We start from the raw sequence: 15,997 nt of genomic DNA on the forward strand, positions 1-15,997 counted from the left end.
GTGAATTTTGATAGAAATTAGATATTAGGAAACTGAGTTGTAGCTAGAGCATAGCGCCGAACCGATTTTCGACGGCGGCGGCGGGAACGATAATTAATTCGGCGGCGGCGTGGCGCACCGATTTGCAGAAAATAATCGGCGGCGTTGAAAGAAATCGGCGGTGCCTAAGGGGGAAAACTGCCCCCCCCCCCCCGAAATAGCGCCAGCCTTTAAATAGACCGCTAGAACTTAAACTGTTAAACACATTTTAAAAAATTCATGTTTAATAGAATGTATTTTATTAAAATAGGAACCACTTATTTCCAAAACGAAGAAGAGGTAACTTTGGTTACATACTATCATATGTAACTTATTTAATCATAAGTGTGCCAGAAATAACTTTTTCATAATGAGTCCTTGTTGCAAGGATATGACGTCATTGACGTCACTTCCCAGTCGATGACGGTTTTATCGTCATCAAAACTAGTTCTGGCGGAGGGGGGGAAGGAAGTTAAAACCAGTTTTGTGCGACGTTAGTGCTGTATTTTCTTTGGGGGCTTTCAAAGACTATATAAAGCTACGCGTAGCTTTATATAGTCTTTGGTGGCTGTGAAACAAGGTCTCATTTAAATTTTTAATACAGAGATGTTAAACAGAGACACACTTATGAGTAACTATGTTACATATGATACTATTAAACTAAAACATTTACGCTAGTAATAACAATACTGTACTTATTTACTACCTTTTCACTAGTATTATTACCTATACACTCTTTTTAGAAACTTTTACTGGGCGCCGCCATTATCGTACAGACAACCAACGAGCCAGCCCTCTACCGCAGAAATTTCATCCCCCCCAAAACCGGTTTTTTCACCACGCATTTAAGTATATTATCACAAATTATTTTATCTTTGTATCAAAGGAATTTTTAAAATATAATAGACTACTACGAGGCGAGGCAACTCCAAAGCCGTTTTCGTTTATCTCTCTCCAATCCCAGCTATCTGCTGCAGAAAATCTTGGTGCGCGCGGTGCAGTGGTGCCAGATCTTTTGGAAATTATTAATTATTTCCAATTTTATAAGGCTAGTACGGTGCACCCAACAGCCTAGAAATCGTAGCACTACCAAAAGAAAAATCTATGTAGTTTGAATTTAGATCTCAAAACGCAATTATTATACTTTAATAGTGGAAATTAATTCGGCGGCGAAATGAAAATGTTTCGGCGGCGGCGTTTCGGCGTGATCTAAATAATCGGCGGCGGCGTTCGATCGGCGGCGCTATCCTCTAGTTGTAGCACTTGTTACTTGATTGAAGTATTTTTCCGGGGCATTTTTGGTTTACTATTGTCATAAACGAAGATTTAAAACCAAATCTTGTTTTTCCCAAATAGCGCTTTTCCGACTCTTGACGTTGGCTCTCAGGTAGTGTGTTTTTATCCATTCTCACAGAGCAATTGGAGTTTGCAATCCGTGTTGCAAAACAATTCAGGACCCCCAGAGGTCCTATAATTCTAATTAAATCCTATATTTTCAAAAATGTCCTATAGCATCCTATATTTTTAGCAAGAACCCCAAAAGTCCTATAATCCAATAATTTGTAGCCTTGTGTATGCCTATTTCAATTACTACTGCGTAGACATTTTCCTACGTGTTAAATCAATCCCAGATGAAAAGAAATGTATTACAGACAATTAGCCAATGATACGTTTCACATTTTCTGACGTCACGGGTGCCGAGAAGAATTTTAGAAGTCTGGAAATTCGCCGAAAAACTCGATTTCCACCATTTCGACTTCTTTTTATAATAATTCAAAGACCGCTTAACCGATTTTGATGAAATTTTCTGTACTTGCTATAAAATGTTTGCTCTTTCTAATGAATCATTAATTAGCCATAGCTAAAATTTCAGGGAATTTTTATAATGTTTCCAAATTCTCAAATAAAAGTCGAGGAATTTAAGAATGGTCCAAAAAATAAGGGAATTTTAAACTGACAAAAAATCAGGCAAATAAATTTTTGAAATAAAATATTTTTCAAGATTTTGACATCAAACCATTCGTTTATTCTACAAAAAATAGTCAGGGAAAATTTGAAGATTTAGTCAGGTTTGAAAACCTAGAAATGCCAGGGAATTTAATACCGGAAATTTTGTACGAACCCTATAAAATCTTATTTAAAAAAAAGTAGTCCTATAAAGTCCTGTATTTTTAGAAATATAAAATCGTTTAATTTTGAAAAAATAGTCCTATAAAATCCTATAATTTTGAGAAAATAGTCCTATAAAATCTTATAATTTTGAGACAAAAAGTCCTATAAAATCTTATAATTGAGACAAAAAGTCCTATAAAATCTTATAATTTCGAGAAAAAAGTCCTATAAAATCTTATAATTTTTAGAAAAAAGTCCTATAAAATCTTATAATTTTGAGAAAATAGTCCTATAAAATCTTATAATAATTTTGAGACAAAAATTCCTATAAAATCTTATAATTTTGAGACAAAAAGTCCTATAAAATCCTATAATTTTGTGGCAAAAAGTCCTATAAAATCCTATAATTTTAGAAATAAATATAATTTGATTGGGCGCCTTGCAACATTAATTTTCCAAAAAGTGTTGGCTCGTGTGAATACACCTGAAATATTTGTCGGCCGAGACTAACAACTGTCGCGAATATCGTTTCAGTTGCTGAGAGTGTCCTGCTCGGAGACGCCGTCCGTGTACCGGTCAGAAAAGACCCACGAAGTGCTGCTGTTGCACGGCTCGTCGTCCACGGCGACTGACTGGGAGAAGATCGGAACTATGCAGCTGTTGTCGACGTGGGGACATCGCTCCGTCGCCATTGACCTTCCAGGTACGACTGTTGAAACATCCACATTTTTTTTACATTGTTTTGGCCATACTTAACTAGTCATTTACTTATAATCATAGCATTGCTCGACTAATTTTCGTAACGGTCGTATCTTGTATTTTTCATTTCCTACTTATTGTTTGCATTTCACCTCAAAGGTGGTCAAAATACTTACAACTTTTATAGGTTGGCAGCTTCGGTTTTTTAGAAGGCGGAGTGGTTAGCACTTTCGCCTCGCAGCGAGAGGAGCCGGGTTCGATCCCAGCTTGTGGCACTGGGTGAAAACTCGGAACAACTCCTTCCGCGTTGAGTTTGCAAGTTCTCTCCCTACTTGTTTAAGGGGTTTTCCCTCGATCTCTTCGGTTTCCCCTTCCCATTAAAACGTGTTGAGAATAACGGTAATAGCGTGTGTAGGGAGCTGTTGGCTCGCGTGGCATGAAGGCCTTGCCACCAAACTCCTACGCATTGTAACACGGCCACCTGAATTAATGGCTTTAAAAGACGCTTGATGACTTAGGTCTAAGGTGTTAACTTTTGTGGTAGCCGTCACAAGCTAGCGACAGAGTGGTAGAAAGCCCGCCTGGCTCCAGGCGTACGATAATTATCGCACAGTGTTTTAGGGCGTACTATAATTTTCATGGCGTACGATACCGTACCATTATTTCGATAATTCTGCCTCAACGTACGAAAATATATGATAATTTTAAAAAAATTGAAAAACCTACGAACGATTTAAATTTATTCTCCAAATAAGACTTAAACTTTAAGGACCACAGAATCATTTGAAAAATTCAACCCTATTTTCTGCTAGCTACTCCCTCTTCATAGCAGATCCAACGAATGGTAAATTTGAAAATTTTCAAGCTGTATTTCCAAAAATCAAATTATTCGGTGGCCCTTTACGTGGAATGAGTAGTAGATGCTTTGTTAGGGGATCGCACTAGACGGTAGACTCCTACGTTCTCAGTAGCGCTAAATACGTTCTTGGTAACGACTATCCGATTCAACGCTAAAATTATTATCTATTTCGATTTTAATTTCTTCCTGCATATTTATTTATTAGCGAAATATTTCCATTCTATTTTCAAAGTAAATTATCATTACACATCTTCAAATAAAATAATTGACAATTCGATCGTAAATTTGGAAGGTAGTTTCTATAAATTGCAATAGTATTCGTAAAAGTTGAGTTTTATTTTTTTCGATTGGGAAAAAAAGATTTACAGTCCATTTTCTCGATTACCCGATTTTTATCCCCGCTAGGTGGAAAGGGTGTAAAATATCACAGTTGAACAAAAAAATTGGCCATATATCAATTTAGTTTTTTTTTATCATTCGTTCTCTGATTTTTTGCGGTGCTTGCGAGCGGCCATTGCGATTTTTTTTGAAGGTCTGTAATTGGAGCGAAAGTAGTTTCCTTCTTCCACTGAAAGGCAATTGGAAATCGGTCGATTTATAGGCGAAATTGAGTTTAGCCAACTTAGATGATCGGAGGGCATTATGGTCGAATTTTTACGAAGAATGTCGGGATAATTACTATTATCATAAGTGTATAAGTATCTCATTATAACATAAGTGTGACAGTTACAATTCTTCACATGCAAAAATTATTACATAAGTGTGACAGTTACAATTCTTCACATGCAAATATTATTACATAAGTGTGACAGTTACAATTCTTCACATTCAAATATTATTACATAAGTGTGACAGTTACAATTCTTCACATGCAAATATTATTACATAAGTGTGACAGTTACAATTCTTCAAATGCAAAGGTTTTACTGAGAGCTATTCACGAGACAGACTACATTACGGGCTTCGTCGCCGTTTTGCGTCCGCTTCCTAAGTTATGCTAACGCGTCACACGTAGCCTTTGACAGCGCCTAGCTAGGGGGAGATTTTCTTCTGGTGATGACGTCACTTCGTTACTAGCTCTCAGTAAAATATTCCCCAAAGTCACAAACTTAAGGAAAAATATTATTGACTTATGCTATTATGAGACCATTTTTAGTGTTACTAACGCTCTAACAGTATCAAGGCTGCGACGGTACCTGGAAAAGTAAAGGAATTAGGATATGGGTCTAAAATCGGGGAAATGTCAGGGAATTGGAATATGGGTCTAAATATCAGGGAAATGTCAGGGAATTGGAATATGGGTCTAATTGTCAGGGAATTGGAATATGGGTCTAAAAATCAGGGAAATGTCAGGGAATTGGAATATGGGTCTAAAAATCAGGGAAATGTCATTGAATTGGAATAAGGGTCTAGTAATCAGGGAAATGTCAAGGAATTGGAATATGGGTCTAAAAATCAGGGAAATGTCAGGGAATTGGAATATGGGTCTAAAAATCAGGGAAATGTCATTGAATTGGAATATGGGTCTAAAAATCAGGGAAATGTCATTGAATTGGAATATGGGTCTAAAAATCAGGGAAATGTCATTGAATTGGAATAAGGGTCTAGAAATCAGGGAAATGTCAAGGAATTGGAATATGGGTCTAAAAATCAGGGAAATGTCATTGAATTGGAATATGGGTCTAAAAATCAGGGAAATGTCATTGAATTGGAATAAGGGTCTAGTAATCAGGGAAATGTCAAGGAATTGGAATATGGGTCTAAAAATCAGGGAAATGTCATTGAATTGGAATATGGGTCTAAAAATCAGGGAAATGTCATTGAATTGGAATATGGGTCTAAAAATCAGGGAATTGGAATATGGGTCTAAAAATCAGGGAAATGTCATTGAATTGGAATATGGGTCTAAAAATCAGGGAAATGTCATTGAATTGGAATAAGGGTCTAAAAATCAGGGAAATGTCATTGAATTGGAATAAGGGTCTAGAAATCAGGGAAATGTCAAGGAATTGGAATATGGGTCTAAAAATCGGGGAAATGTCATTGAATTGGAATATGGGTCTAAAAATCAGGGAAATGTCATTGAATTGGAATAAGGGTCTAGTAATCAGGGAAATGTCAAGGAATTGGAATATGGGTCTAAAAATCAGGGAAATGTCATTGAATTGGAATATGGGTCTAAAAATCAGGGAAATGTCATTGAATTGGAATATGGGTCTAAAAATCAGGGAAATGTCATTGAATTGGAATAAGGGTCTAGTAATCAGGGAAATGTCAAGGAATTGGAATATGGGTCTAAAAATCAGGGAAATGTCATTGAATTGGAATATGGGTCTAAAAATCAGGGAAATGTCATTGAATTGGAATATGGGTCTAAAAATCAGGGAATTGGAATATGGGTCTAAAAATCCGGGAAATGTCATTGAATTGGAATATGGGTCTAAAAATCAGGGAAATGTCATTGAATTGGAATATGGGTCTAAAAATCAGGGAAATGTCATTGAATTGGAATATGGGTCTAAAAATCAGGGAAATGTCAAGGAATTGGAATATGGGATTATAAATCAGGGAAATGTCGGAATTTGAAGGTGAATCTTCATATTAGTGTATTGTCAGGGAATTGGAATATGGGTCTAAAAATCAGGGAATTGGAATATGGGTCTAAAAATCAGGGAATTGGAATATGGGTCTAAAAATCAGGGAATTGGAATATGGGTCTAAAAAGCAGGGAATTGGAATATGGGTCTAAAAAGCAGGGAATTGGAATATGGGTCTAAAAAGCAGGGAATTGGAATATGGGTCTAAAAATCAGGGAATTGGAATATGGGTCTAAAAATCAGGGAATTGGAATATGGGTCTAAAAATCAGGGAAATGTCAGGGAATTGGAATATGGGTCTAAATATCAGGGAATTGGAATATGGGTCTAAATATCAGGGAAATGTCAGGGAATTGGAATATGGGTCTAAATATCAGGGAAATGTCAGGGAATTGGAATATGGGTCTAAATATCAGGGAAATGTCAGGGAATTGGAATATGGGTTTAAAAATCAGGGAAATGTCGGAATTTGAAGGTGAATCTTCATATTAGTGAAATGTCATTTAATTGGAATATGGGTCTAAAAATCAGGGAAATGTCATTGAATTGGAATAAGGGTCTAGAAATCAGGGAAATGTCATTGAATTGGAATATGGGTCTAAAAATCAGGGAAATGTCATTGAATTGGAATATGGGTCTAAAAATCAGGGAAATGTCATTGAATTGGAATATGGGTCTAAAAATCAGGGAAATGTCAAGGAATTGGAATATGGGATTATAAATCAGGGAAATGTCGGAATTTGAAGGTGAATCTTCATATTAGTGTATTGTCAGGGAATTGGAATATGGGTTTAAAAATCAGGGCAATGTCAGGGAATTGGAACATGGGTCTAAAAATCAGGGAATTTAATTTCGGTTGCAAATAGGTTAAAAAATAATAGGCACAAAATAAGTCAGGGGAAATCTGGAAAAGTCAGAGAATTTGAGTCTGTAAAAACGGTGGAAACCCTGACTAAGCTCCTTAGCTCTAAACGAGTCAAATCAGCTCGGTATCTCATGGGTTTCCTAAATCTGACGTTTTGAAGTGCATGCCGGTGACGTGTTGCCCCCCTCTTAGACCATGATGCTCAATATAATCATTCTCCCTAAGTATAAATAATTTTTTTATTTAACTGGAAATAATATTATTAATTAAATTTAACATTATAAACGAAATGTCAAAAAAATGTTCCTTACTATAGAGCTTTGTCTATGGCTGCCATTTTAGGCGAGTTCTTTCTCTATGCGAAAAAGCATGGATGACGTTGTGACTGAAATCACTGAATACGGGCTGCATTTCCAGGGTTGCCACACGTCAGAGAAATGTCAGAGAATTCAGTTTTATCTTGAAACTTTTTTAAAGTAATTTTACTCTATATCTATGGCAAATTCTGTTATTATTATTTAGATCCTTGAAATGTTTTTTAACGTTGAAATAACTTTCGTACTGAAATATAAATTGATTTAATTTATTAACTTCTGATAAATTTTTTAACAGTGAAAATAACTTATATGTCAGGGAAAACTGAATAGTCAGGGAATTTGAATCTGATAATAATGTGGCAACCCGGATTTCGCATAATTACCAATTTTCTTATTATGTAGATGTAGTTGGCATTTAATGGTTTCGGGTGGTTTAAAGGGCCTTTGTTTCGATTGGCGTCGATTACCGAAATATTCTTTGGCCTTTGGGAATTTGTTGCTTACCATCCCTATCCTGATTCGAAATTCTAAAGGTTTTAAATTTTTTCGGCTCTATTTTGGAAGCTTTCCAACTCCTATTTTTTTCGGTGCGAATTCTTTGTTTACGATTTCCTTTAGAAAGGTTTTTCAAGGCTTTTTTCGCCGTCCCGCCTCCATTCTTTTGTTATTCGTCTACTCTCGGATATTTCACTTCACGGCTGATGTTCCCTACTATTATTGACCTGTTTTCTTCTACACGACTATAAATTTTAATTTTTACTTTTTTTTGTACGGGAGGAAAAGTGATGGATTGATGTCGCTCGGCTGGCTGGCTTATTGTGGTTTCTGGATTGCGCATTTAGAAATTTAAATGTTATCAATTTAAAGAGAGTATAACCTTTGCAGATAAGTTATTATTTGGCGGTAGAATAGACCTTCATTTAATAGGAAAATTATCTTAAAATCAATTAATTTATTTATATTATCGTGGGCATGTAGATAGTCCACAATTAAGCTACATCTACACTTCTACAAATTAACCGAACACGTTTTCAAGAGGGTAGCTTAACCTCTATTATATAAAAACTAGGTTAAAAACTCCTATTCATGATAAGAATGCTGTAATGAATATTTAAATTGCAGAGTTATATCGGGGGCCGCTTAATTAATTAAAACGAAAAATTACATTTAAAATGGTAATTAAAACGAAAAATTACATTTAAAATGGTAATTAAAACGAAAAATTACATTTAAAATGGTAATTAAAACGAAAAATTACATTTCAAATGGTTATTAAAACGAAAAATTACATTTAAAATGGTAATTAAATCGAAAAATTACATTTAAAATGGTAATTAAAACGAAAAATTACATTTCAAATGGTAATTAAAACGAAAAATTACATTTCAAATGGTTATTAAAACGAAAAATTACATTTAAAATGGTAATTAAATCGAAAAATTACATTTCAAATGGTAATTAAAACGAAAAATTACAATTCAATTGGTTTAATCAATTTTTTCTGAGTTCCGTCAGGAAGTGGGTAAACGCTATTGACTACGTGCGAGACAATACTACAGTACTAGTAGTACTACATTTTACTTTAAATTTTTGCTGCGAAACATCTATCACTGTCTATTAGTCTCATCGGAATGTTATGGTTTTTGTGTGGTTAAGTTACTCTGAGGATGCTATTGTTAGTGCTTTAAAGGACAGGGTGATTAAGCAATTATACTTAATGAACCGAGGAATTGAGGAAACGTTGTAGGCCTAATTTCTTTGTGGTAAAGTTATTTTTAGGTTGTTGTAGTGTGCTTTTTATGTTAATGTAAAGGGCAAGAATGTATTTATTTATACTCAGGGAGAATGAATATGTCGAGATTATTTTTAGCGTTCCTCCAATTCCACCCGTTGGGGCCCCCGGTATGCTCCTCCGCTTTAATAAAATCAAATAACACTGCAATCTCAGTGGTTCTTAAAAAATAAGACCCCCTCCTTTTTCCCTCCCCCCCCCCCTTAGCGTGATGGGGTTAGGGGCTCAACGTGTCCGTCGATAGTCTCGACATATTCATTCTCCCTGAGTATAAACATGGAGAAAGAAGGGAAGGAGGTGTTTTGAAAAGGGAAACTCTCCCAGGCTCGTGATGTGAGCCTCCCACAAACGGGAGAATGGGGAGGGTTGAAAACGTGGGGAGCGCATCCTGGTAAAATCTCAACAGGCGGCCGATTTCGTCAGCTCGCGCCATCTAGTGCATCTAGCTGGAATTGTAAAACAAAAAATCGAGTGTAAACAAACATGGAGGATCGCGTAGTAGGATTTTATTAGGTATAATTTAATTAAAATATCTTTATAATGGGAAAATATTGTGTGTATAGAAGATGTAGGAATTACAAAACCGCTCATCAATCTCAAAGTCAGGAAATAAAATATTATCCTGTACCTAAACCAAAGAAAAACTTTGAAAAATGTATGTTATGGGTTAAAGCGATTAACAGAGTGGATATAAACACTCATTACGATGTTCTATCTTTCGTTGCATTGCTTTAGTATTTTTCTTACGAATACCAATTTTGAAATAATTTTGATCATTTGGCTCCATCGTTGTTATTATTTTAAAACGCGCTTTGTTTAGAAACCGAGGAGTCCGAGGACCGCGTGGAAAAAGCGTTAACACGAAATTCAAAAAAAAATTCGTTAAATAATTCTTCGGTAGGTGAAGAGAGGGCGCGAACAAATGTTTTCAATATGCTCACGTGATTTATTTTTACCAGGCTTCCCTCTTTTTTTTATCCCCCTGCTCTCCCGCCTGTGGGAGTTATTTATTACGGGTAGGGAGCTAAAAGGACCGTACAAAACACCTCCTTCCCTTCTTTCTCCATGGTATAAATAAATACATTCTTGTAAAGGGTGATTATGTAAAACATTTCTTAGGTTGTTATAGGCAGGGTTGGCAAAAAACCGTTTTTTTTTAATTAAAAAATTTAGTACGGTTAAAACCGCTAGTTTAAGCCGGCTTAAACCACTAATAAAAAATGTTAATTACTTCGAAAATGCTCAAAATTACCGATTTAAAAATGACGTTTTTGCGCGTGACAGTACCTTTACATTGTGAGGTATAGCAGGCTTATTTACCTGCTTTTATACCCTAACACGGCGGCGTATCTTCAGGTTCAAAATGAATTTTAAGATCCCCAATCGCTTATATCTAGCCCCCATTACTTCGTGAGACGACGTAGCAGACGACAAAAAGTTGCGGTTAAGTTTTAGTTTCGTTTTGGAATAAAACATGCAGAATACACATGCAGAATATTGTATTCTGCATTTTCTTTAAAGCAAGTGTCGGCTCTTTTGATTATAATTAATAATTATAATAGCAAGTAGCTTTTTTTCAACAGATGTCGCTAGCGTCGAAATCGAAACAAGATTGTTAAGCTACATTTTGACCCAAAAGGCGGTACTTATAGGTACCTCTCGCGTTGATTGGATTGTTTGTAAATTGGTCAATAACATAAATTAGTAATTTTAAACTATATTTACATGGGATATATAATTTAGGTTAAAGCCCACTAAATAGAGTGTAAATTGTCTAAATATAATTATCTTCAATGACTCTGACGAAGTTATCATTTGGCTATTTGGAATTTTAGCTTCCTTTGCCATAAATAGATGGCACCACGCTCTTCGGTACAGTTGCTAGAGCCGACAGTTGCTTTAATATGCAAGTATCTAACATATTAGCGGAATTGTGTGATCCGATCTGTAAGCTACGCAGTCCTTTAAGTCAGTAATTTTTTAACTTACAAGTAAAATTAGTGCAACTTTAAAACTAAGCTGGTCTGCATTTTAATCCCAAAAAGTAAACCTAGATGGCGATGGTATCCAGAGGCTTATTAGTCCAGTCAATATAGCAAATATTTTAACAAAGTTCGGGAAAAAAAAGGGAAGATTTGAAAATTGAGGGGTATGTAGATTTGACCTTCCTGGTGAACCTACGGTGGTGTGCCCGAGCGTCCGAAGGGAGCGTTCGCCGCCATATTGGAAAATGGCCGCCAAAATTACTCTTCCCTGCATTTATCGTTATATTTCCTAAACCGTACACCCCACAAGAGTGGCTGAGTGTACTATTTTTCAGATAAAGGGGTTGATTAGGCATAAAATGATTTATCCATATGTTCTTGGTCTAAGGTACGACTAACCGCTTGACCGCTATAATTTTTTTAAAGATTGACCACTCATTTGAAAAAATGGATTTTTGTGGTTTTCGGAACTTACATGCTTTTTTATTTTTATAAAAGTCATTAAAAATAGCATCTACTGAGTTTTCCTTTTCCGTTTAACTATAGTTATTAGCATGAGTGCATAAGCAATAAGTATGCCACGTTACAGATTTGTATAGGAAGCCTTGTTTTTGATTATTGAGATAGAAATTTCTTTTGGATTGCGCTTATATCGTAACATTTGCTCTTGACTTTTCCAGAACCTGGTTTGAAATAAAAAAGATTTTTACGGCAAATCAAGTTGAATAAGTAAAATTAACAGAGCTACATCGGTTGCGATAACAACTACATTTTCGAAATTCAATGAAACTTCTAGTGCGGTTTTGACGACTAACGTGTCCGTGTCTGAAACAGCTTGTTCAACCCGTATACGTTCGTTTCTTGTTTTAGATTTAGCGAAAAACCTTTCTTGGCCAACTGTAATTCTCATTCAGGGTTCCCACACGTCAGGGAAATGTCAGGGAACTTAAGAATGGACCTAAAAAGTCAGGGAAATGTCAGGAAGTTTAAGAATGGTCCTAAAAAGTCAGGGAAATGTCAGGGAATTTAAGAATGGACCTAAAAAGTCAGGGAAATGTCAGGGAGTTTAAGAATGGACCTAAAAAGTCAGGGAAATGTCAGGGAGTTTAAGAATGGACCTAAAAAGTCAGGGAAATGTCAGGGAATTTAAGAATGGACCTAAAAAGTCAGGGAAATGTCAGGGAGTTTAAGAATGGACCTAAAAAGTCAGGGAAATGTCAGGGAGTTTAAGAATGGACCTAAAAAGTCAGGGAAATGTCAGGGAATTTAAGAATGGACCTAAAAAGTCAGGGAAATGTCAGGGAATTTAAGAATGGACCTAAAAAGTCAGGGAAATGTCAGGGAATTTAAGAATGGACCTAAAAAGTCAGGGAAATGTCAAGGAATTTAAGAATGGACCTAAAAAGTCAGGGAAATGTCAAGGAATTTAAGAATGGACCTAAAAAGTCAGGGAATTTAAGAATGGACCTAAAAAGTCGGGGAATTTAAGAATGGACCTAAAAAGTCAGGGAAATGTCAAGGAATTTTTCGAATTTGTAAAAAGTCAGGGAATTAAATTTTATCTTGGCACCTTTTTAAGATAATTTTTTAGACCAGATCTATGACAAATTCTATGATTATCATTTATTTCTTTGAAAGTTTGGCTATTTTTTTCAACATTGCAATAACCTTTTTACTGAAATATAAGTTAATTAAAATTTATTAACTTCTGATAAAAGTTAAATATAAAATAAAAATTTGGCCTTAAAAAGTCAGGGAAAATCTCTTAAAATGGTCAGGGAAAACAGGGAATTTTAATCTCAAAATTTTGTGGCAACCCTGCTCATTTCATCAGTAAACATTATCTCAGTACTTTTTAACTTTCATAGCTCTTCTTATCTGTTCCACGTGTTTAGTACTAGGATTTTCATGGTAGCCATCGAATACAGCACAGCACTCGGAACCGTAGTGCTTCTTTACGTTGCCATATAGGTAATAGAGATCGTTATAAGTGACGTTTTGTGGCCACACAACACGGTGCAAAAGATAGCCTCCGTCTATAACTTTAAAGACCTATCCGACGGATAACTGTTCGTACAAGCGGTACGTAGTCTAGATTATCTTTGGTACAAGCGACGTGGGACTCTATAAGTCCGTATAAAACAGATTGGTTGGTTGTTCGCATTGAATGCTCGTCGAACTCGGGACGTGGAACGAGTTCATTATAAGTTCGTCCGTCTTATAATGACACATACAATACGGTGAAATAATTGCATAGTATTTACGGATATTACTTCGTCGCGAACTTTGACAGTGTTTGATATAGAAGCCAATATTCAGTACCTTATCCTTACGGCTAAAATGAACATCTCCGTAACTTTTTCCAATCATATTTTCGATAGCTTGTTGTTTTTAATACACGCCTGACGACGGATGGTGCGAATCGTCCCGAAACAGCTGTTTTATTGTGTCACAGTGGTGTAATTATTTTTAATTAGTACTATGCACAAGCTAGCCAGTTCATTTCTCATTTAGAATTTCTATCTCAATATTCAAAACAAGGATTCCTATACAAAGTGCTCAAAATGCTGATTTTCAAGAGCGTCAACAAATTTAATTAATAAAAGTATGAAATCTATAACGTGGCATACTTATTGCTTTTGCACTCACGCTAATAACTATAGTTAAACGGAAATTTTATAATGGTACTCAAGTAAAACTCTGTAGATGCTTATATATAAATTAAAAGGCACGGAAGTTCCGAAAACCACAAAAATCCATTTTTTTTTCTAATTAGTGGTAAATCTTTAAAAAATCGTAGCAGCCAAGCGGTTAGTCGTACTTACACATATGGATACATCATTTTATGCGTAATTCAATCCTTTATCTGAAATTAAATAGTACACTCTTGTGGAGGGTACGGTTTAGGAGATATAACGATAAATGCAGGGAAAAAGTCATTTTGGCGGCCATTTTCCAAGATGGCGGCGAACGCTCACTTCGGACACTCGGGCACACCCATTGAGTTGGGAATATTAATCTAGAGGTCCAATCAAATCTGCTCCCCGCGAAACAAGTTATTGAAAATTACAAATGTGTCGTCTCCTCTAAAATGACGAGAAAACGTTATCATATGACCCGTGGCGCCATCCATTATTTTTGAAAAAAAAATCTTTTTGCCGGAAAACGCGTCATTTGGGAGCAGACGGCAGTATTCTTATTTTTGATTGGACCTCTAGATTAATATTCCCAACTCAATGGGCACACCAGGAAGGTCAAATCTACATATAGCGCAATATTCCAATCTTCCCTATTTTTTCCGAGGAATTGAATTGACTGGACTATATGCTATTGCTCCATATTATTAGGTACTTAAATCCCTTTTGGCCTATATACAGGTGGTCCACTAAAAAATAATCCAGAGCTAATAATTGAAAAACTATTTATCCTAGGAATTTGATATTTTCAGGGGGTCATTAGATGAAACCATACTCAATGGCCTTGAACCATGTCCTCAAGGCAGCGCTCCCAGAGTTCCTATAAATTCCTATAATTTCAATATGCTCCTATATAATTTCCTATTTTCTCAAAATTGTTCCTATAAATTCCTATTTTTTTCGAAATTTTCTAGTTTTTCTATAGCTATATCCAGAAATTCCTATAATTTTAAAAATAATGTATTAGAAAACAGCCTTAACGTTTGGGGAAAATTTGCCTTCTAAATAGAGCTTAGCTTTGGCTTTTTTCCGTGGTTCCCGAAAACATCAAAGGTTGTACTCCCAGAGTTCCTATAAATTCCTATAATTTCAATATACTCCTATAATTTCCAATTTTTCAAAATTGTTCGTATAAATTCTTATTTGTAGCTAAAATGCTCCTATAAATTCCTATTTTTTGGCTAAAATTGTTCCTATAAATTCCTATATTTAATATAAAATTTCCTATAATTCCTATATTATTTTTAGATACTCGATTCCAATTAGAAAGGTGTGTGCCATCGCATTTTATGCGCCAGTGGCTCTGAACCGATATAAATTGGTCAATAGGAAAATTTATTTAGATTTGGTTGGTTGAATTAAATTTGGATCTAAAAAGTTATGGCGAGCACTTTTCGAATTGGAACCGACCTTCCAAACCTAACGGTTTTCGAGATACATTTTGAATGACCTTGAAGACGTGGTTCAAGGTCAACCGAATTTTAATAGCATAAGATCTTACCAAAGTGAATTGGTCCTGCAAATGCCGATGCCGTAGCCCAAGTACTTTCTAAATTATTAACACCTAAGCATTTTTGAACATTTTTATTTATGACCTCCTGGTTTATGGTGTTTATTTTCTTGGCTTCCTATTGGGCAATTTACATCGGTTCAGAGCCACTTGGGCATAAAATGCAATGGCGCACACCTTTCTAATTGGAACGAAGTCTTTAAAGTCTAAATCCAACGGTTCTCGAGATAAATTTTGAATGACCTTGGGGACATGATTTAAAGTCATTAAGTTTTGTTAAATCCGCCTACGCGTGCTATACGATCTGAAAATATCAAATACCTATGAAAAATAACTTTTCAATTAACTGTGGTTCGTTTTTTAATGGACACCCTGTATAAGTCTATCTGATGTACTTATTATACACCTATACTAAAAGGTGGTTAAAAATGCTGACCTACCCAGCAAAATTTGAATTTATGTGTAAGAACAATAAGCAACTGCTATTTCGTTACACGTGGTTTGAATCGCAGACGATTGTAAACCGAAAACACGAAACTACGCAAGA

The 15,997-nt window shown here is 35.5% G+C and overlaps 1 protein-coding gene across 1 annotated transcript in view; it reads left to right on the forward strand.

Annotated features, from left to right (window-relative positions):
• LOC149966358 (putative protein-lysine deacylase ABHD14B) overlaps positions 1 to 15,997 on the forward strand; it is a 34,225-nt gene that overhangs the window by 15,394 nt on the left and 2,834 nt on the right. The window contains exon 2 of the mRNA XM_090153384.1: positions 2,665 to 2,833. Within this exon, the coding sequence (XP_090009510.1) occupies positions 2,665 to 2,833 (169 nt within the window). The remainder of the gene's footprint in view (positions 1 to 2,664; positions 2,834 to 15,997) is intronic.

This window comes from Leiobunum rupestre, chromosome 1, assembly GCF_980474605.1.
Source record: "Leiobunum rupestre chromosome 1, qqLeiRupe1.1.hap1, whole genome shotgun sequence".
NCBI lineage: Eukaryota > Metazoa > Arthropoda > Arachnida > Opiliones > Sclerosomatidae > Leiobunum > Leiobunum rupestre.